Genomic DNA, 21,362 nt, shown 5'->3' with positions numbered 1-21,362 from the left:
TTTATTGTGTGTAACTTGATTTTTAAGTTGATGAATGTTCTTAATTTCCTAGGTTTTAAGACTTCTCTGAGAGCTGTAGTATTATGAAGGAAAACATTGCTGAAAATCTAAGTATAAAAGAATCCTTTTCTCTTCTTACATGCCTCCAAAGCCCGAAGGAGTCATGGTGGTAAGCACAAGAATGAAATTTTCAAATTTCCACTCTGTCTTTAGGAACAAGTTCATTAACACACCGTCAAACCAGCAGCAAGCAAGCACCTAAATATTCTAAAAATATAAAAAAGTTATGTTCTTTGGTACAATTTTAACTGTGGGGAGGATGTAATTTATGTAATTTTATGAATGCAATTACAAATTCAGATAGAGATAGTCCACTAAGTCTGTTTTAGCTACTTTGTAGTACTCATTAAATAATGAAGGAGAAATTGATAAGCTCCCAATATATATTTAACATTGAGAATTGTAATAGAAAATTGCTCAACTGAAAAGAACATACCCATGTGTTTCTGTTATATAATTAATGAAGATGCGATAACATTTGCATGGCATATGAGTCACTGGCCAATGAAAACTGTATGCCACAACCATTGCCTCTAAACATCAAAATAGTCCCTCTTTCTACTTTATTGGACGTCTACAACAGTCCAATTTTGTATCTCTCACTCTTGATTTCTTTTGCTTCGTAATTGATTTTACACTTCAGTTTTTACATTGAAATAATAGACAGCTATGAGTCAATTATGCTTTTTCATGAGATGACAATTTTAGTAAAACTGCAAGGAAACAGAATTTTTATCCAGTACTAACCTTTGTAAAGTGAAATTCTAGTAATGCTGAGACACGCATGTAAGTAAAAAGAAGCTATTCGTAAGTTTCTGAACTGTTAGTTCTTCCTCGGGAAGGAAAGAGGGATATGTCTGGGTAGGATGTAAAGAGGGGCAGGTTACTCAGACCCCACGTTGAAAGTGGCCCACATATTGTGATGAGAAAGGTAGAGAAAGATGAAGGCAAGGCCTCAGAGATACCAGTGATGGCATGTTGGTACGGACCACGGCAGCTTCAGTCAGAAAAAATAAAAGGACAGAGTGATATGTAAAGATGTTAGAGAGGGAAAGAAATGAGAAGTGGAAGGAATAGGTGAGAGGAAGAGAGGTGAAAAATGATAATAGAAACATTTCAGAAAATAATGAGAATGAACAGTAAATTCCTCTTTATTTATTTACATACATATTCCATAGATCCTTATAAGTGATTAAGATGCTAGGATATGGGATGCGTTGAGGAATATATAGATGTAGATTGCGCAGAGCACAGCAGACTTAATTTGTAAAAACAGTTGCAAGGAAAATAAAACAAAGAACAAAACAGAAGCTAAGTAGAAAAAGGCCATCATACAAGGATTAGCAGATGTTGTAGACTATATATACCGGTACAAACAGTAAAAGTATATGCATAAAAAGTCTATATGTCCCTTTTGAAAACCTTTCTTAATAAACCCACCAAGCTCCTTAATTTGAGCTAATTATTTTTGTATGGAGAATTATTATTCTACTTTAGATTGTTAACAAACATGAGCACACACATTTGAAACATGTTTAAGCATTATTAAGATTTTGTAAGTGTTAGTTGGTACTTGTAACTGTTACTACATTTATGATTGAATCTAATTATTTCACCTATAAGTGATCTGTTTTCTTAACTGTTTCATTCTTGTAGCCCCACTCGCTCCAGTTGATTTTAAAGTGTCTTCTGCTACGGAAACCAGCATGTTACTCCAGTGGACAACACCCAGCAATAGTATATATGTGCCCGAAGGTATGAAAGATGGAATTAAATGTTATAACTTTGCAGTGCTGTAGTTGAATTTCATACTTTTTAATTGCACAAATTATATTTGTGGGAAATGTAAAGTGAATCCTCCACAAAACACTGCACATTGACTTGCGGAGTACAAATGTGTATTTAGACATGATGTAGCTGCACGTCACACTAATGGAGACCTGTAAAGGCAATTATATGAAACACATTGTATAGGAACCATGTATTGAGCACAAAAATAAAGTTACAACAACCATATTTGACCTGCTGAAAGAGAAGTTTGTTTCTTGAAGCATCATCCTGGTTCAGTATATGATTTCTATATGTCCACATGATCTTCATGAGCTCTGTTTTTGCCATTAACTGAATTTTGGAAAGATCATAGTGTGGGCTTGTGAGATGAACAATTTTGTGAAAAATGAACAATGTATATACTGTAGTAATCTGCCTGTTTTCTACACCTACTGATTACTACAGCATAGTGCACACCAACATTAAAATGTTGCACTCACAACTACATGAGGTGGGGCAGCCCAGTAACCAACCACTGTCACCTGGTCAACCAAGTGCCTGCAACACTATACCAGTGATGCCTGATGGCATATACACACACGCACAGACATGCTCCCACGGGCGCAACATGCACACAGACGTGTGTGCAAGTTGCATTTGTGTGAGTGTATGTGTATGTGTGTCTACTGCTGACAAAGGCCTTAATGACCGAAAGCCATGATTGTGTGAATCTTTTTATTGTGCCTATCGCGACTCAGCATCTTCACTATATGGTGAGTAGCAAGTTTCCTTCTCTGGTATTGTTACATTCCATCCTGGATTTTCCATTATTTTGTTGATAATGTATTAGAGACATGTAATTACCTTCACCATACTCTTCTTGTTGTCACTCCAAGACTCCACCTTCTCTGTAGTATTGTTGTTGTCACTGTGACCCAAAAAATTGTATGTCTCTTATGACCACATGTTTTCTTGTATTCCTAGTTGCCACACAAGTGGTGACAAGGACAGGTCAAATTTTCATATGGTTTGGATTCTGTGTTCCCTGTCATTCTGTTCTTCTTTGGAGGCTTTACTCAAATCCCTTTTGCAACAACAGCAGGTGTGTACAACTGTATTGGAATAGTTGTTGGCTATGTTGATTCAGGCTTAGCTGCTGGTTGTTCAGTTGCCATTCCCATTCTATGATGAACTTGCAGAAGACTGGAAAGCTTACAAGAAGCGGCTTCAGCGACATTTCTTGGTGTTCTGTATGGTTGACAAGGAGGTCTGTAAAGCGCTTTTCTTATTGTGTATATCTCCTTACTGTGCCAGTTAGCTCCTCTGCAGGAATCACCATTGCTTTCTTTTAACGATGTATGTAGTTTCGTCTCCTCCTGCCACTGCAAGCAGACACGTGATCACTACACATGTTGAATTCTACAAGCGTTGCAAACAGCTTCAGAAATTGTATTGTGCTTGGCTGGCTTAGCTTCACAGCCTCATTCATAAGCATCGATTCATAATGGCTCAGTCTCAGGATTCTTCTGCAGACGCCACAGTCAGAGATGCAATCATTTGTTTGGCCCCATATAAGAAGGTGTGTCAACATGTCTTTCAGCATGAGCACCCTACATTGGAAGAAGTTTTGGTTGGTTGGTTGGTTGATTTGGGGGAAGGGACCAAACAGCAAAGTCATCAGTCCCATTGGATTGGGGAAGGAAGCCAGCTGTGCCCTTTCAAAGGAACAATCCCAGCATTTGCCTGAAGCAATTTAGGGAAATCATGGAAAACCTAAAGCAGGCTGGCAGGATGTGGGTTTGAACTATAGTCCTCTCAAATGCGAGTCCAGTGTGCTAACCACTGCACCACCTTGCTCGGTGAAGAGGTTTTGAATATGGCATAGTCATTTATGTCTTTCATGCCACAAGCCATCAATTACAGGTTTGGAGTGATTTTTCCATTGTTGACAGTGTGCAGTCCCAGTGCATGGAGCCTAATACACTGGGGAAAGCAAGGTAGCAACAGTACAAATGAGCCAATTGCGCTAACATGGACAAACACAATATTGGCAACAGGAACGGCACGAATACCACGTTTTTTATGCACCTCTTGTTTCGTACAGCATGAGTGGTGGGCTTCTTGCCATAAATGTAAAGAAAAAAGGTCACATAGCATTGATGTGTCGATCTCTGTGTCCCCTCGCCTCCCCCCTCCCAAAAGGAGTCACTGCAGTAATCAATTGACATCAATATTCATACTGTTTTGTTATTGCGAGAACAAACTTTTCATTGAAGTGCATTTGATGAATCAGCCATTCATCCTACAAGTTGACATGAGAGCCTCCGTGTCCCTTCTCAACTTGTAGTTGTATGCCAGGCTATGGTCCCCACCGTTGGCTCATGTTAAGTGTTGACTGCTAAGCTGTGACAAACAGTAGATTCCTACTCACAGATGAAACAGTTTACAAGTCAGATGTCTGTTCCATTACATACTTGCTGATTAATGATGTGATTACTGAAAATGTGTGTGGGTTTAGCTGCGTTTGGTTTTTCTATTGTGAATGTGGTTCATTTAGTGTCCAACCAAATGTCTAATCAGAAACTGGATTCTTTTTGTTCTGAACTTTTGAGTCTGTTTGCCCCAGGCTAGGTTGTGCAAACAATTTCATGGCATGCATCACCCTAAAACCCTCTGCCTGCCTTCATTTTAAGATGGAGCTGGATCGCATAATGTTGTTGGAAGTGATTAGACAGATTTCTTCCAGAGAATCAGCTACACCCTTAGTGACTGTATTTTTGTTAAACAATGGAAGCTACAGGATGGAATAACAATGGGAAAAAGATTTATCGCTACTCACCACCTCAAGGAAGCATTGGAGTCACTTACAGTCACAAACAGGCACAATAAAAAGACTGCTAAACATTTAAGCTATTAGACAAAATAGTTCTCCTTTTGAAATAAAACACAAACACAAATTCAACATAGACTCATGACAGCTGTCTCTGGCCTCTAAGAAAATGATAGTGACAGATTGCTACATGCCACAAATGGGGTACAGAGGAGCAGGAAAAAGAAGGTATGCAGGCAGGCATGGGAGAAGATGCTATCATTGCCTCTGTCCGGGTGTGCGCACAGGGGGGTACACGATAGGGCTGGCAGGTGCAGCGTCAGGTTGTTGTGTTGGGTGGAGGAGGGGAGTGGGGGATAGAGAAGAGGAGAGACAAGTGGCCATGCCCAGTGATGGGATTGGAGTAGATGGTAGGGGAAGGATGTATGGGACAGGTCTTACATCTTGTCTGCTGCAGGGATATGAACCAAGGGACTGGGAGCAATGGGATGAGGCAGAAATGGATGAGTATATTGCATAGGTTGAGTTAGTGGCAATTGTGCGAGGGATGGGGAGGATATTTCTCACTTCAAGGATGGTTGAGAGATAGTCAAAACCTTGTGGGAAATGTGATTCATTTGATCCATTCCTATGAGGTAGCGAGCCACAAGTGTTTTATCAGTGAATGAAATTCTGCCAAGCCTTTGAGACTGTTCCACTTCATATCCCTATAAATTTGTATGAGATAACCAATACCAATTGCAGTCATGGAATACTACTTTTTTGTTTTATGAAATGCACAGTTTTGTTGTCAATCCTTGAACCACTTTGAAATTCTGTCAAGATCCAAAGGAATATTTGTGTATCTTCCCTCAGTCAGCATTTCATTATAGTCTTGCGGGCTCAGTGTCTGGACACACTGAAGGTGATATAGATTCAGTAATTTTTCATGTAGTATCACCCAGACAAGGATGAGTCATTCCTTCTGCCGCTGCTAATTATCCCAAAATATTTACTGAATCTTTATTCACTAAATGTACCACATGCTCCTACAGCTGAGACAGGCAAACTGAGTAAGCCCCTCCACTGTTTACCTTTTGAGATAATTGAGAACATGGTAAAGTAAACTAAACAACTTTTATATGAGACTTTGTTACATGGACATTTTTCACCTTAGAAGATGTGCACTCACAGGGTACTTCCATTTGCTAAACTGCAGCAGACCTGTGGAGAAGGAGATGTCCATTCTGAACATGTAATGGAAAAGAAAAAAGAAAATGTCCTGAAGCATTCATACATACAATCAGCACAATAACAGTAAACAAAAAAGTTAAATCATTTATGTAATTGCATAAAATATCATGACACATATCCAGACTTATGAGTAACTGACTATACAATAACAGACTGACACAACTTAAGTACACCACAACACAACAACTTGAACCACGCAACTGTCTGCAGGCTAACTCTGCCAGACTAATATGCACCTAGAATACTATGATACAGGACAATATTGAAACACTTAGTTGGCCCTGTTGATGGAGTACCGAAGTAATGAATGTGCTCATATCCACCACTGAAAGTCTTTCAGCCTTTCTGCGAACAAGCAGTTAGATCTCAGAAATTGTGCAGTTGTGGATCACATTTATTATCATTGTGTTTTTGTTGTTACTGGTACTACTACCTCTCAACTTAGTTGACATTTCTTCTAACACTTGGTACATCTGCTCAACCTGCCTCCTTGATTTGCAGTATACTATTCTTCATTTGCCAGTTTAAAAACTTTTCTTAATTTTTTCTGTACACTTGGTTCAGGCCATAATAAAGGGTTATTTTTCATAGACTTGGAAAAGTATTTTTTCACCTGCATCCACAACTAGCTGCTTATGATCTCTTTCTAGATATTCATTTGGAACAACTTTGAGGCCATTCACAGTTTTGCATTCTTATGGTCTGTCATCATATAACCTAACTGTGCAGCTTTTAATTGTTTTTTATTTATCTGCAAGGAATTCCTTGAATCTATACTGTGGTAAATCATAAGGATGTGTAATGAATCAGCTTTAGAAGCATATAGATGGAATAAATATATTTACAATAACAAAAATGCAGTATAAATTAATGAATAAGCTTACAGAGAAACATTCATACACTGTCTGCCTTCAGCAAAAATGATGAATTTTAGTTAATGCATTCAGAATAGAAATTCAAATGACAATACAAATATGAAAACCAGTCATTGATTTATCTGCAGGTACACATACAGAAACAGAAGGACTTTTTCATAACATATTTCCTTAATTTATATATAAATGTAGGCAAGATATTAGGTAAACTTTGATATCTGATGGATGAGAGTTGAACATTGTTGTGGCAAAATAATGAACACCATTTTGTACAAGACTTACATGTTTTAATCCCTGTGTAAATCATTTTAGGACCTTTTATGGTGTTCATGGTATCCACTATTAGAGGTAATAAGAGAGTGGTTATTAGAGATGTAAAGTGTCAAAGAAAACTAGTTTTGAGATGTTTAATATTTTGAACTTATGGAATAGATTTCTGCTAGGACATCTTGGGTGAACATGACTCATTATTCTAACAGCCCTCTTTCACCTCACAAGGATTTTTTTGGCTTAAGGGTGATTCCCCCAGAAACATAATAAAGTGAAAATAACCAAAATAAACAGCTTTGATAGCAACCATATCACTAGCAGGGGTCATTACACACAATGCGTAAGTTGCAAAACTGATCTTTTATGAAGATCTAAAGTAAGCCTAGACTAGTTTAACTTGCCATCAGCTGGAATGCCCACAAAATTAGAAGATTCATGTTGTAATATATAAGGTTATCATAGTTCTAGTGGATTGCTTCATTTTCTTCTTGAGAGACATTAAACTGCATGAATTGAGTTTTTTAAATATTTAGCATTAAGCCATTAGGCTTAGATGTCTTCAGGTAAAGTATTGCACTTATTTTCTAATTTCCTGGCTGTTCAGCTTTCAAATAGAATTGTAGTATAGGCAAAATGTGCAAGTTCATATGTTTATATGTTCATATGTTTATGTATATTTGTTAGCCATTCAGCTTGTTTACCACGCAATTGGCTTCGTCGAAATACATTTTACATATTTCGTATAAGTGTAGTTGTTACTAATTTTTACATTATACATTATGCATACATATACATACATCTTTTTAGTAGTTAGTAATTTGTACATTTTACTCACATCATCATTTTACATATACATAAATACATATTATTGCACTTAATGTTTGTACAAAGTGGGAATCATGAGGTAAGATAAACAGACAAGGGCCCAAAATGGATCCTTGTGGCACTTTACCCTTTAATGTGTGCCATCAAATGAAACAGGATGCCATAAATATCATTAAACATCACCTTCTGCTTTCTATAATGTGTATATAATTCAATTCACCTGCCAATGCTACCATTCAAACCATAACAGTTGGTCTTTCGTAAGACAATCTTGTGGTGTGCACAGTTATCCAAGAAGTATTGTGTGATCCTATGGGTGTCTCTTTTTAGAGCAAGAATTATTCATTGTCAGGTTGTTTCTAATGAACAGATATAACAAATTTTGTGCTGTAGCTATGGTGCCTATTCCACAAAGACCCATCATGAATACAAAGCCTTTCTGCTTTAAAACCAACCAGTGCATGAAAATAATGCATTACAGTTAGATTTTCCCAATCTGGGTGTGCTTCAAATTTGGTCAAGAATTTGGCCTTTTCCTCTATTTAACATCATACTCGTGGAATGTTAATTTGGATCACACTACATTTTGTTCCTCTCAAGCTCATAAACAATTTGATTACTCTTTTTCTTGCAAGCTCAGCCTGGGTGCAAGCATCTACGTCTATGTAGAGTAAATTACGTATTCAACAAAATTACATCTTCAGGTATCCATAAGGGTGTGTTTACAAGTTTAGATATGCGGAGGAAGATGCTCATTTATAAGCACATTTATATGTAAATAAGTAGGAGTTAGATACTTGAGGAACATACAGTGTATATAGGACCATCATTAATGTCAATAACACAAATCATATTAGAATTCAGTAAAGAAAGGAGAAAAGACTAATAATTATCAAGCTGCAAATGATGTAGGGCTACCATACATACGGATTTTTCGAGACACATCCTCTTTTTGGGTAGGGCTACCATACATATGGATTCTTCCAGATAGCTCCTAATTTTTGTTCCTAAAATTTGCACCTCGAAGGAATTTTAAGGTATGTTAAAACATGTATTGGCGACTCATGCTTATATATATGCAGAGCAGCACTGACTCATCCTCACTTTGTTGTTTTAGTTTGTACTGCTCACATCAGCTGTCCTGCATATTGTTTATGTTGCACGTTCTGTATGATTCTTTTGTCTTCTTATGTGTGGAGTCACTAGAGGTTTATTTCTGTTATTGTTCGGATGTTTATGACTAAAGCCATATTTGTGTTACCTGGATCAGTTTTGTTTATTACTTGGTACTATGCAATTGGCAGCAGGGATGGGGTGGTTTCCACATGTGCAGTCTTTAAGTGTGGTTTCAGCAAGTTTAGTCATCATGGGCATCGTGCTACCAATCCTGACTGAACAGCTTACTGTGGCATTGACCACATTGTCAGCTTTGTTTAACATACAGGTGAAAGTTCCACAAGTCTAGCCACCTATTATTCCTCCACATCTTGATTCAGCTGAGGATTGGGGGGCTTATGAAAAGACTCAGAAAGTACTCTTTGGTTTTGGTGTGACAGACTCGAATTCGTGTCTTGGTGTGGTACTAGCTCATCAGTATGCCGATGGCTCAGAACAACATGTTGCTTTCACCTTTATCCCTCACTCCAACCCAGAAATTCTACTTTCAGGTGGAACAAGAGGCTCTCATCATAGTCTACGCTGCCCAGAAATTTAAGGGTGTTTTTTTTCCCTCTCTCCAAGTTTCACCTTATTACTGACTATAAACACTTGGTTTCCTTGTTTAACACTCACTTCCATGCCTGACAAGGCAGCACTCTGCCTGCAATGCTGGGCACTGCTCTTGGTCTCACTTCAATTATGAAACCCATTTTCAAACTATGTCTAAAGATGCCTATGTGGATGCCTTGTCCTGCCTTCCTGTGGCTCCTGATCCCGACTTTGATCATGAAGAATTGCATTGCTTCCATCTTGATATTGCAATGCGGGCCACAACCAAGAGATCTCAATTACAAGCTCACGCACAGGAGCTGCTTCTGCCGCCGACCCAGTTTTCCGCCACGTGGTTCGGTTTGTTCAACAAGGCTGGCCAGATAAGCCACTGGGTCAGTCTTTGGTCTCCGAGTGTAACTGTTTTTCCCTATAGTATTGCCTCTCTGTTTCTGATGGTGTTTTGTTATTGTTCACAGAAGACCTATCCCCTAAAGAGACATGTTTTTCAGCTAGAGATTGATGACAAAATTGTCAGTTTTCTTGCGCCTTGTGAATAGTGCGCCAGACAATAGGTAACTCCCCAGGCATTCCCTGTCCCCCTGCCCCGCTCCATGGCAGCCATGAGAATGCGTTCATGTATACTTTGTGGGTCCCTTATTGAATTCCTACTTGCTCTTGGTTGTGGACGTATTTTCCTGGTTTCCTTACATTCTCTGGTGTGTGTCAACATTGGCTGAGGTCACAATTCATAAGCTTCTGAGGGTTTTTCTTCTTTTGAGGTGTTGTCTTGTACCTTAGGAACCGATCATCGGCCTCAGCTCATTTCTCACACCTTTCAATTGCTTTGTTCTTGTCACAGAATTCATCATGTTACAGTTCCACCATTCCACCCTCCATTAAAATAGTAAGGTGGAAAAACTAGTGTGTACATGTAAGTCCCAAATGAAAAATTTTTGTGGATTCATTGCTGGATGAAACCCTTCTCTGCATTCTGAGCGCCTATTGCTTCATGCCTATCAGGGAGGGTACCTGGCTCAGCTGCTTCACTGCTGGCAGCCACGCAGGACCCTCTACCTTCTGCAGCCTGTGCTACACCTGTCGCAGTCAGGTTCATATGGCTGGCCACTTCACGCTGTGATCACTGGTGTGGGCATTAGCGTTTGGTCACCAGCTCAAGTATATACCATCCACTGTCGTTACCTGCCAGTGACACCATCTTTGTGATGTCTGTATGACTGACAGGCTGGTAGAGTACTACTTTGATCAGTTATGCTCCCGCTTGTCACCGGATGCTACCAGTTTGCAGGTACAACCCCCATCACTGCAGCATGCCCCATTGCCCGCCACCCTGAGCCCGTCCTCACCTGCTATGGAGGCACACCCATTCCACTGGCTTCCTCTCCCATGTGTAGCACCCTGCAGTTCCATCTTCCCAGCACCAGTTGCTGGTCCGTCTCCAGCCTCGGGTAGCTGCTGCAGCCTGTTGTTCCATTAGGGCTGCCTCCACCAGCTCCCTTGCCATCATCACCTCAGCCATCATCACTTGTGGATCCAGCCCTGTCTCCTCTGCACTGAGACCTGCCCACTGATGATGACACAGAAATGGCAATGGCACCTTACTCCCCGGTTATGTCAGTGGGCACCACATGGGACGCTGCCCTCGGCCGTGCCCGCATTCCAGCCCCATCCTCTCTGGTGTCCACCTGGCACATCATCCCACCCTCACTGTTGGCACTAGCTGCCACCACTCCAGATCCAATTGATGTGTCTCTCATCAGGACGCCGGCATCCCCTCTGTCAACAGGGCGCCCTCTTCACATGAGGGAGAGTTGTGTTATATTCTGCTACTAGTGTGTATGAGTGTGTGTGTGCCAAGTATAGCATCACTCCATGTGTGTACTTCAATAAACCACCAACTATCTCAGTACGGACTGGCCACTAGAGACTGCCTGTTGGAAGCATGTACATGGCACTGTATCTGCCACGCCATCTACCGGCGACTAACGCCTATATATGCATGGAGCATTGCTGGCTCACCCTCATTATGTTCTTATAGTTTGTACCACTCACATCAGTTCTGTGCATCACTTACCTTGCATTATCTGTGTGATTCATTTGTCTTGTTACGTGTGATTCGTGAGAGGCTTATTTCCATTATTGTTCAGAGGTTTGTGACTAAAGCCATATTTGTGTTATGTGGATCAGTTTTGTGTATTACTTAGTTACTTTACTCTGGAATTTTGAGTCATTTTAGTTCAAAATAAATTATGCAACACTTGTTCAGTGCAGTGTCTGACACTGGCAAAACCACAATTGAACACATAGGTTCCTATACTACTCTCTCTCTCTCTCTCTCTCTCTCTCTCTCTCTCTCTCTCTCTCTCTCTCTCTCTCTCTCAAAATCTTGTTACTATCATGTGTAATTTGTAATTTTTGTCACAGTAGGTGATCATTAGTAAGTGGAAATTGGGCCAGTATTGTCAGTGCTGAACAAGACGGTGGAGATTCTTTCCCCAGTGATGATTCATATTCTGTTTTTCCTCCTCTTCCTGCACCAAGTAAGATAAGGTTTCATGATGTTGCGCATAGATATTCTCAGTCGTTGTTAGGTCATGATTTCAAGAATGAGCTGGTGTTTAATAAGCTACTGTACTAATATCAAATATACCTGGAAGGAAGTGCAGGTTTGCTGCAAAGCTACAAGAAAAGGATCCTTGTTTTATAGATATAACAGGAATGAATTGGAATGTGAACGTACTATTTGTAAAAACTGACTGGATGTTGATGTGACAAATTCACTGCAGCAATATTTAGACTCCACAACAGACTAGACATTAAGAATATCTTCAGAAGTGGTTGACTCCATGCAAGATTTCACATATTTTATGTAGATACCTCTTCAAAAATCACCTGAATGGAAGGACTTAGAATGTACCTTTAAATATCTTTTGGATGAAGGTGAAGCAAAATGTCTTAATGAGCACTGCCGCCTGAAGAAGTTTGTAAATGAAGAACATGAGTGTAACCATGATTTCACTCATCTTCTAACTCACAAAAAGTGAACCATACATTCTGAGAAATTCAGACATTCTTTCTACCACTCAGAACTGCTAAAAGTGGTTTTTTTTTTTTTTTTTGCCATTCCATCCTACAACGCAAATGCAGAAAGACTTTTCTTTCTAATCCAAAGTCACTGGGCAAAATAAACAAGCAATTTGTCTGTGCACTTCCTGTTGCAAGTACAACATGATTATAAAAATGTTTGTGGCAAGGAGTCCCACAGCTATCTAATGAATGACTAATGACTATTAAGGAAGATAAGCGGTACACTTGGGTTACTGTTAACAAAGTGCAAATGACGGGAAACATATAATAAGGTGTGTAATTGTTTCTAAATATAAAAATGTAGAAATAAAGCATACCTATAGCGTGTTCACATTTTCTTGACCTGTGAGCCCATTGTTCCAATCTTTTTCTTGGCAATAGAAGCAGGAAGACTCTGTGGCACATGCTGCTACTGCCAGCCTATACGACTTTACAACAATGGTATTATAACAGTTTTAATTTAATTTCATATTCATTGCTACAAATGCCACCACTTTTGAACATGAATATCTCTTTAATAAACTTTTAGGAAACCTTGTTGTTACCACACATTGTTTCTGCCACAAGAGATGATCAGTACCACTGAGCATGATAGCAGAAGCATTCTCTCATACCTCTCCTCAGCCTGCTGTAGTCTAGTCCTTCTTCTTCTGCTCCCTGAGCTCACCAAAGTTTACAGGTCAACAATATCTTTTCTAGGTCACTGTATTCATCAAATACTCATACAGAAGTAATTCCTACAATTTATTAACTGAAAACTATTTGTGATGGTAAATTGCACTCCTTTTGTCCATTTTCCATTGTTAATGTATAGTAGTAAATAGTTGTTGTATGTCCACTGAAAAAAATATCCTCTTTTAATTACAAAATATGGAACGTGTCCTCTTTTTATATTCTAAAATATAGAAAGTGTCCTCATTTTTTGCAATCCAAAATATGGGAGACTTAACCAAGGGAATTTTTGTCATTTGACAGAACATAAGAAATATATTGGGAAATTTATGTTAGTATTTAGTTTTAGGGAGTAAAGGAGATCACTCAATGAACAGCAAAAACATTGAGTCATGTGCACACATGTGTATGAGCTAGGCATTTGATGCACGGGTGCCAGAGACGATGGGGACTGGGGCACAGTGAACATGATGTGGAGGTGTGGTGATAAGAGATATGAAGGGGAAATTGTTGGTTGTAGGGTGTGGGGACAGTGAGCTAACAGAGACTACTGAAGCCAGGAGGATTGTGGAAGTGAAGGTGTATCACAAGGGTAACTCCCATCTGTGTAGTTCAGAAGGGTGGTGGAGAGAAGAATCCAGTGGCTCTGTTTGTCAAGCAACCATTGAAATCAAGCTTGTAGTGTTCAGGTGCATGTTGTGCCACTGGGTGGTAAAATTTGTTTTTGGCCACAGTTTGGTGGTGGCCATTCATTCTGCTGGATAGCTGGTCAGTTTTCATATGAACAAAAAATCTGTGCAGTGATTGCATCAGAGTTGGTGTATGACATGGTTGCTTTCACAAGTAGCTTTTTCTCTGGTAGGGTATGATAAGCCTATGACCAGACTGGAATAGGAAGTGCTGGGTGGGTGAATGGGTAAGTCTTGCACATGGGTCTTCTCAGCAATGTGATCCCTTTGGCAAGAGGCTGGGAGTGGGAGTGCCATGAATATAAGAAGTGTCAAATGCTATACAGGAATTAAAAACTATGGTGTTTCCCAGGGGCTGTCAACAAAGAGAACATGCAGATACATAGGAACATTTACTAAAAGTGATACAGAAACCATCGGCCTACTTCTCAGCATAGTCACCAACAGATATAAGGTATTTTTCACACCATGCCTTTGTATTCTTGGGTAACAGAAGGTTGATGCACAGGGTTAGAACAAGCATATGAAAGCTTTCTTACACTGAAAAATGTTGACTGATAGTCATATCTTCAGGCACAAGAAAATATGGAGATAGTTGGAAGTACAAACAGTAGTACACCATGGATGGTAAAAAAACTTTACAACCTAATTTATGCAGGAATTGAACTGTACCTGGATGAGAATTTTCATGGGCAGACAAAAGATCTACACTGTCCACCCCACTGCTCTTGTTTTCAATGGTCTTTTCAAATTCTTGCAGAGTTTCATAATTATGGTAGTTCCCAGTTCCATAGTGCAAGTAGCAACTGCTCAACAATGTCATCACTGATGAACAATGGCTACCTATTGCACTCTTCCCTGTGGACAGTTTGACAACTCTGGATAATATTGTGCACTAACAATACAGCTGCTGTATGCTCATGATGTTGTGTCCATATACTAAACAGAGCTGACAATGAATTTAAATGGGTGCCACTTCAATTATTCAAATTTTATCATTGATCTAATTTCATGGCAGGAGAAGGAATCAGAGCTGTCTTTGTCAAAAGAAACAGTAACAGTACTTGAGTTAATTAAACTCTTATACAGGGAAGCCACATCTTGAATTTCTCACTTGTATGTGCTTGACTTTTTTGCATGGCCTGCTGTCTTTTGATAGGGTGGGAATGTTGCACTTAGAATAACTCTGCAGAAAAGCCATTTGTGACCTCAACTCAAGAGAAGATACTGCCTGTTAGAGAAATTAAAGCTAATGAGTAATTAATGTAACAGCCTATAGTCATGCAATACTGTATTAAAGGAATCTTAATTCATTCCACACCCCAAGAGTTAAAAATGAATAATAAAGATGTGTATTTGAACAAATTTGGCTTATTGAGGCAACTATGGCATTAAAGCCACAAATTCGTGTTAAATATAGTCCATTGTTTTGAAAATAGCATGGGAATTTATTTAAGGACAACCAGAAATTATGTGGATTTTATTTTTATTGTTCATTTAATATGCTTCATAATTTGTCATCATAGTGTACTTATCATGAATACTTTCTAAACCAATGGAACATGCCAAGACCTTAGAAGTACTAAAGTTATGAGGATGTATAACAGTGGTCTCTTTGTAATGCACAGAATATAACCTCTTGGTTGGGTTACTTATACCATCAATTTCAGAAAAAATCTGTATTTTAATGCCACTTAGAAGCTACCTTTCCTATATCTAGTTCCTCCCACACTGTTCTTTGTTACAATGAGTGAGTAAGGTTTGGCAGGAAGACTACTGCAAAGTTGATGCTGTTTGTCACAAGCTAGTTACTCCCCTTCTTTTTTCTGATCCTGTTGTTAGTAAAAACTGCTTTCAAACTTGAGCATAGTAGATTCAAACAGTCTTTTTGATGTTCAATATAACTCTATTTTCAGGTTATAGCTTACATTTCAAACGAGAATTTGGTGAATGGGAAAAAATGATCCTGCATGCTGAAGACAACCACTTTAATCTAGAGAACCTCCAGTGCGGCTCAAAGTATCAGCTTTATATTCAGGCTTTCAATCAAGCTGGACACAGCAACCCCACAGATACTCTGTTTGCTTACACACAAGGAAAAGGCAAGTAATTTGAAACTAGCATAGAAATAGTTTTTTAATAAGTCATTTACCTTTTTACATTCAGTAACAACACATGTACAATATGGTAGGCAGTATAAATACATGGTGTTTCATGCATGATGTAAACACTATGTCCATTGTTGCATGGGAATTAATACCAGCAGTCAGGTTCTAACTGCCACATATTCTCTGGCCCATTCCTTGGACTCTAACAGGGCGGTGTCTCAGCTTTTGATGAAGTAGACGAAATAGGATTGCTCTTGGAAAGAGAAAATTGTTGCACTGTTAACCAGTGGGGAGTCACAGAGTGTGTGACCTTATTATGAGGAAAGTTCCTGTCTTCAAAACACCTTGTATAGTTGTCACAGATGCAATGGCAGAATGTGCTCTTGGATTATCCTGCATGAAATAACTACAGGTCATTTGAAACAATGGAAAACCTAAGGTTGGAATAATAACAGCATGAATTAGGAGAGACTGTTACACACCACATAGAGGAGGCATTGAGCAGCAAACAGGCACATTTAAATGAACATGTAATAGTAAACAAAGCTTAGTCTATCTGTCACTCAACACCTCCATCGGTTATTTTGTTAGTAATTAATTCCCTGAAAAGAGATTGCAGTCTCATGTTTACTTACCTATCAGAAGTTACGGTTTGGTTGAAAATGATCAGTCAGATAACTTCTGCTGCACTAACTGCACACCACACTCCTGTTTTGACATCTTGAGGATACTTACGAGAATTTGCAGAACTGCAGCTTCAGTTGTTCTGCAAGTTCATATACTCTAATGAATGCAGCATGAGTCAGGAGAAGGAAAGAGCATTTCATGATCAATCAGCCTCTCTGTCACCCCCAAATTGCAGTAACATGTTGCATTAGTCATGTTGAGCAACAGATTTGTGAGTAAATGCACTGTTGTTATTTCACATTGTTCTGGTTTGATTCTGTGCAGAGCTCTGTAAACAGATACTGCTAATGCACCGGGCTGGAGTGGTAACTCACAAATTTCTTTCTAATGCCTCTCCTCAGTTATCCAATTTGGCTAAAGTCAATATGCCAATTGTCAGAGTCCAAGGAATGGGCCATAACTTATGCAGCGAAGGGACCTGCTAATTCTGTATTAGTTTCAATGCAGTGCTGGATACAACAATTGTATCATATATGAAACACTATGTACATGGCATTTATTTGATTTCAAATGCACAGTTTCATGTTCAGAATGAGAATCAGTCAGTTGACAGACACAGTTTTGGGTATAATATTGATGTGCACAAGATAAGGAATTTGTGAAATATTTTACCTAAAAAACAGCAAAACATAACACTATGTTTCACATCAAATTACAGCAAGAATTAAATAGAATGGAACACAACTGAGAAGCATAGTGATGAAATACACTATTCACACAAAAAGTTCCAAGACTGATTTTATTTCTGGCATATTAGTGACATCAGTGCAATAACTGTGGTGGCAGCTTGAATTAACAATTGTAAACAACAGATTTGCCTTTGACCCAATTTGTTGTCAACTGGAAGTGGTAAATAGTAGATGTATGACCATAGTGTGACAATGTTGTCTCAAAAATCAACTGTTCAAGACATACTCCAGAATGTTGCGAAGAAGAGAAAAGAGTACACATAGTTTATTCCACACAAATTGACTCGTCATCAAAAACAACACATGGACATCTGCTGCATCCTGATTGAAATTCAGTCTGGACAATTCTTTTCTAGAAAAGATCATCATGGGTGGTGAGACTTGGTGTTGTTTTATTGACAAAGTTCAGGAACTGAATGAAAGGTCAACACTTTGATGACATAACCAACATTGAAGACATTGTGACATGCAAGTTGAATGATATCTCAAAGAAATACTTTTCTGGCAGTTTCACATGGTTATATGAACGTTCTATTCATTTTACTCAATTTTGGGGGGAGGGGCTATGTAGAACAACTGAAGCATTAAAACCATCATCTTCAGGTTTCTTCTTTTTTTTTTTATTAATCAGTCTCGAAACTTTTTGGACTGACAGGAATGCTAAAAACAATGAAAGAAAATGAATAGTGAAATTACTAGTGACAGAATTGGATAAATTTGGTACAAAACTGAAGGTTTCTGTTTCTACATTTTATACTGTGTGTACACATTATCCCATCACATTCTTAACTTTTGTACATTATACTGAGTACTTTCACACATAGATTTTCTGTACTGTGAGAATCATAAATGTTAAAACAACCATTATTGTGTTTGTTTATGTAACCATGTGAAAGTAGCATTGTTTGGTTGTGGTACCTCAGGCAGATTGATTAGCAAGCTTTCCATAATTTATTATCCTCATTATCTTTTTCTGGACAAAGCAATTCAATTTACATTTTACAACCAAGAACTTTTGATTTTACTAATATGTATCCTGTTGCTTTTATTGCAAATTAATACTGATTTCTAACTGTGGGAAATAATACTAATGTTACCTAAAAAACCAGTCTGCCATAGCAGTGTCACAATTTTAACCTATGTTTTCACTTGCACCCAGTATGGTTTTAGTTGTATTTATGAAATGGTATTTATCTCCAACAACCTTCTAACAGAAAGTGTTGAAAGATGATGAAAATAAGACAACAGGTCTTATTTTGGTGGTATTATGCAGGTGCAATGTAGGATTTTTTCACTGTCCTCTGTAGTTCAGGTGATTTTAGTAGTGCTGATGCCACATTGAACATTGCACAGTTATAACCCATAACTGATGGTTAAATTACCATCTGTGTGGATTTTTACAGTCCTTTTATAACACAGTTGCAACCCTTTCTGCATGTTCCAGAAAAGATAATACAACACTGAGTTTCCTGTGGTTCCTTCATCTTCAGACATAGAAAATTCATCACCCATCTCATGCTGTGAAAAATCCAGGGTACTAATACATATAATTCAAGCCACTTAAGTTCTGGGACATTTACTAAAAGTGCTTTGTCACTGACCATTAGTTTGTTGAAATAGGTACTCTGTTAACATATTTGGTACACATTTTGATCCGCAACTGTGAAACAGAGCAAACATCCAGAAACAACAAATTTTCATAAATACTACTCATATCTATATTGTCAGTAGTTCCCAAAAATTGTCAAGAGCTTTAAGCCCTAGGACAAGTGTAAATATCCTCCAGGCTTTCATTGAAGGCAATGTGGGTCTTAGTGGGTGTGAGAAGGCCTGTATTGGTCAGATATGTTGGACTATTTGAGTTAAACATTATTAGTCCTGTACGTGGTAGGACAACTGGAAAAGAAGGTGGTTGCTGAGTACTTACAGTCATCTCCAAGGGTTCTCCCATGTGTTGGAATCTACAGAGACAGATTTATTTATTTTGTGAATGAATGCATGTGAGGTGTGTTCAAAAAGAAACTGAACTTTCACTGTATCAACTTTACTGCTTATTGTACAACATTTTAAGCATTGTCCCCTTCAAAATAGTTCCCTCTACTGGCAACATACCATTCCCATCATTTCTTCCAGTTTTTTAACACCTCCTGGATCACATCTTTGGGGATGGTGTGCAGGTTTCACATCTCGTTGTCTTGTATCACCTCTGTGGTTTGGAAATGACATCCTTTCAAAGTGTTTTTCAGTTTGGGAAACAGGAAAAAGTCTGCTGGGGCTAGGTCAGGAGAATACAGTGGAAGGGGCACAACTGGAATGGGGTGTTGTGCTAGATGGCTGCAGACAAGGAGTGACACGTGAGCTGGCACATTGTCATGATGCAACATCCAACTCTGGTTTTCCCACTATTCAGGCCTCTTCCTGTACACAGCATCCCGCAATGCACAAGGATTCCCTTGTAGACTTCTTTGTTTACCTTCTGACCACACCGCACAATTTCATTATGGATAATACCTTTTTAGTCAAAAAAAAACACTACCAACATCACCTTTATCTTTCACTGACTTGTGTGCTTTTTTGGACAAGGTAACATTTTGTCCACCCCCTGCAATGACAGCATCTTCATTTCAGCATCATAATCATACACCCACACCTCATCACCTAGAAAGTTTTCATTGTCATTAACAGTGTCAAGCAGTTCCCTGCACATTTCAACACAGGTCTGTTTTTGATCTTCAGTTAACAAACACAGTACAAATTTTGCACCGAACAGATGCATCTCAAGTTTTTTGCTCAACATTTGATGGCATAATCCTACACTGAAGCCCACCTCCTCAGCAACTTCCTGAACAGTTAAACGACAATTTCCACAAATCACAGCATGGACACTATCCACATGACCATCACCTGTTGATGTGGAAGGATGTCCAGAATTGTAATCATCACAGACCAACTTCTGCTCTTATGAAAATGTTTAAACCACTTGTAGCCCTGCGTGTGACTCATACAGTCCACCCATATGCTTGGCTAAGCATTTTAAATGTCTCTGTGAAAGTTTTGCTAAGTTTGTAGCAGAATTTCACACACACGTTGTTCTTCAAGCTCCTTCATTGTATTAATCTGATGAGCAGACTGAATACATGCTTACTTCAGCAGCTATGGTTCACTTGCTAATTGTCTAAGTGACATGAGGCAAATGACAGTTTGTTGTCTAAATCTGCCACTAGGTGTGCTCAGTAGCCACAGCGTGCTCTCTCTGTTTGTTGGCATGCTGTTTCAAAAATTTGGTTTCTTTTTATTACATCTTACATACTTCAGCATTGCACCAATAACATATGTGTTAAAGCAACCTTTCCTTCGACATAACTTAGTAGATAAACATCATGTGTACTAAATTCTATAATGTTCTTTAATTCCAGAATTATGTGGGATTTGTGGTAGTAACTGAATGAACCATGACAGCTGTGGACTACATGAACATTATTGTGTACCATGTTCATCTCTTCATGCTTGATGTTTTCCCCAGTGGCAATGGCATCTTCCAGCAGGATAGCCATTCACATCATAAGCCTAGAATTGCACTACAGTGGTTCGAGGTGCATTATAGTGAATTCACATTGATGTCTTGGTCACCAAATTCACTTGATCTGAACCCGATGGAATACATCTGGAATGCTATGAGATGTCAGTTCTGCTCTCTGTGGCACTCTTGAATTCAAGCTCAGTAAACACATTTTGACCTCAGAAGAAATAATTTGAATAAAAACTACTTATTTTTAATTTATGTACCACAACTACTTCTGAGCAGCTTCATCAACATATACTGTATAGTTTAGTTACCA

At 38.7% G+C, this 21,362-nt stretch overlaps 1 protein-coding gene across 1 annotated transcript in view; it reads left to right on the top strand.

Annotated features, from left to right (window-relative positions):
- Nucleotides 1–21,362, top strand: part of LOC126267596 (Down syndrome cell adhesion molecule-like protein Dscam2) — a 222,942-nt gene that overhangs the window by 163,160 nt on the left and 38,420 nt on the right. Inside the window, exons 14-16 of the mRNA XM_049972898.1 lie at nucleotides 152–169; nucleotides 1,717–1,815; nucleotides 15,956–16,141. Of these exons, the coding sequence (XP_049828855.1) occupies nucleotides 152–169; nucleotides 1,717–1,815; nucleotides 15,956–16,141 (303 nt within the window). The remainder of the gene's footprint in view (nucleotides 1–151; nucleotides 170–1,716; nucleotides 1,816–15,955; nucleotides 16,142–21,362) is intronic.

Source organism: Schistocerca gregaria, chromosome 4 (assembly GCF_023897955.1).
Source record: "Schistocerca gregaria isolate iqSchGreg1 chromosome 4, iqSchGreg1.2, whole genome shotgun sequence".
NCBI lineage: Eukaryota > Metazoa > Arthropoda > Insecta > Orthoptera > Acrididae > Schistocerca > Schistocerca gregaria.
The sequence above is the reverse complement of the archived record's forward strand: the minus strand, read 5'-3'. Positions and strand labels throughout refer to the sequence as shown.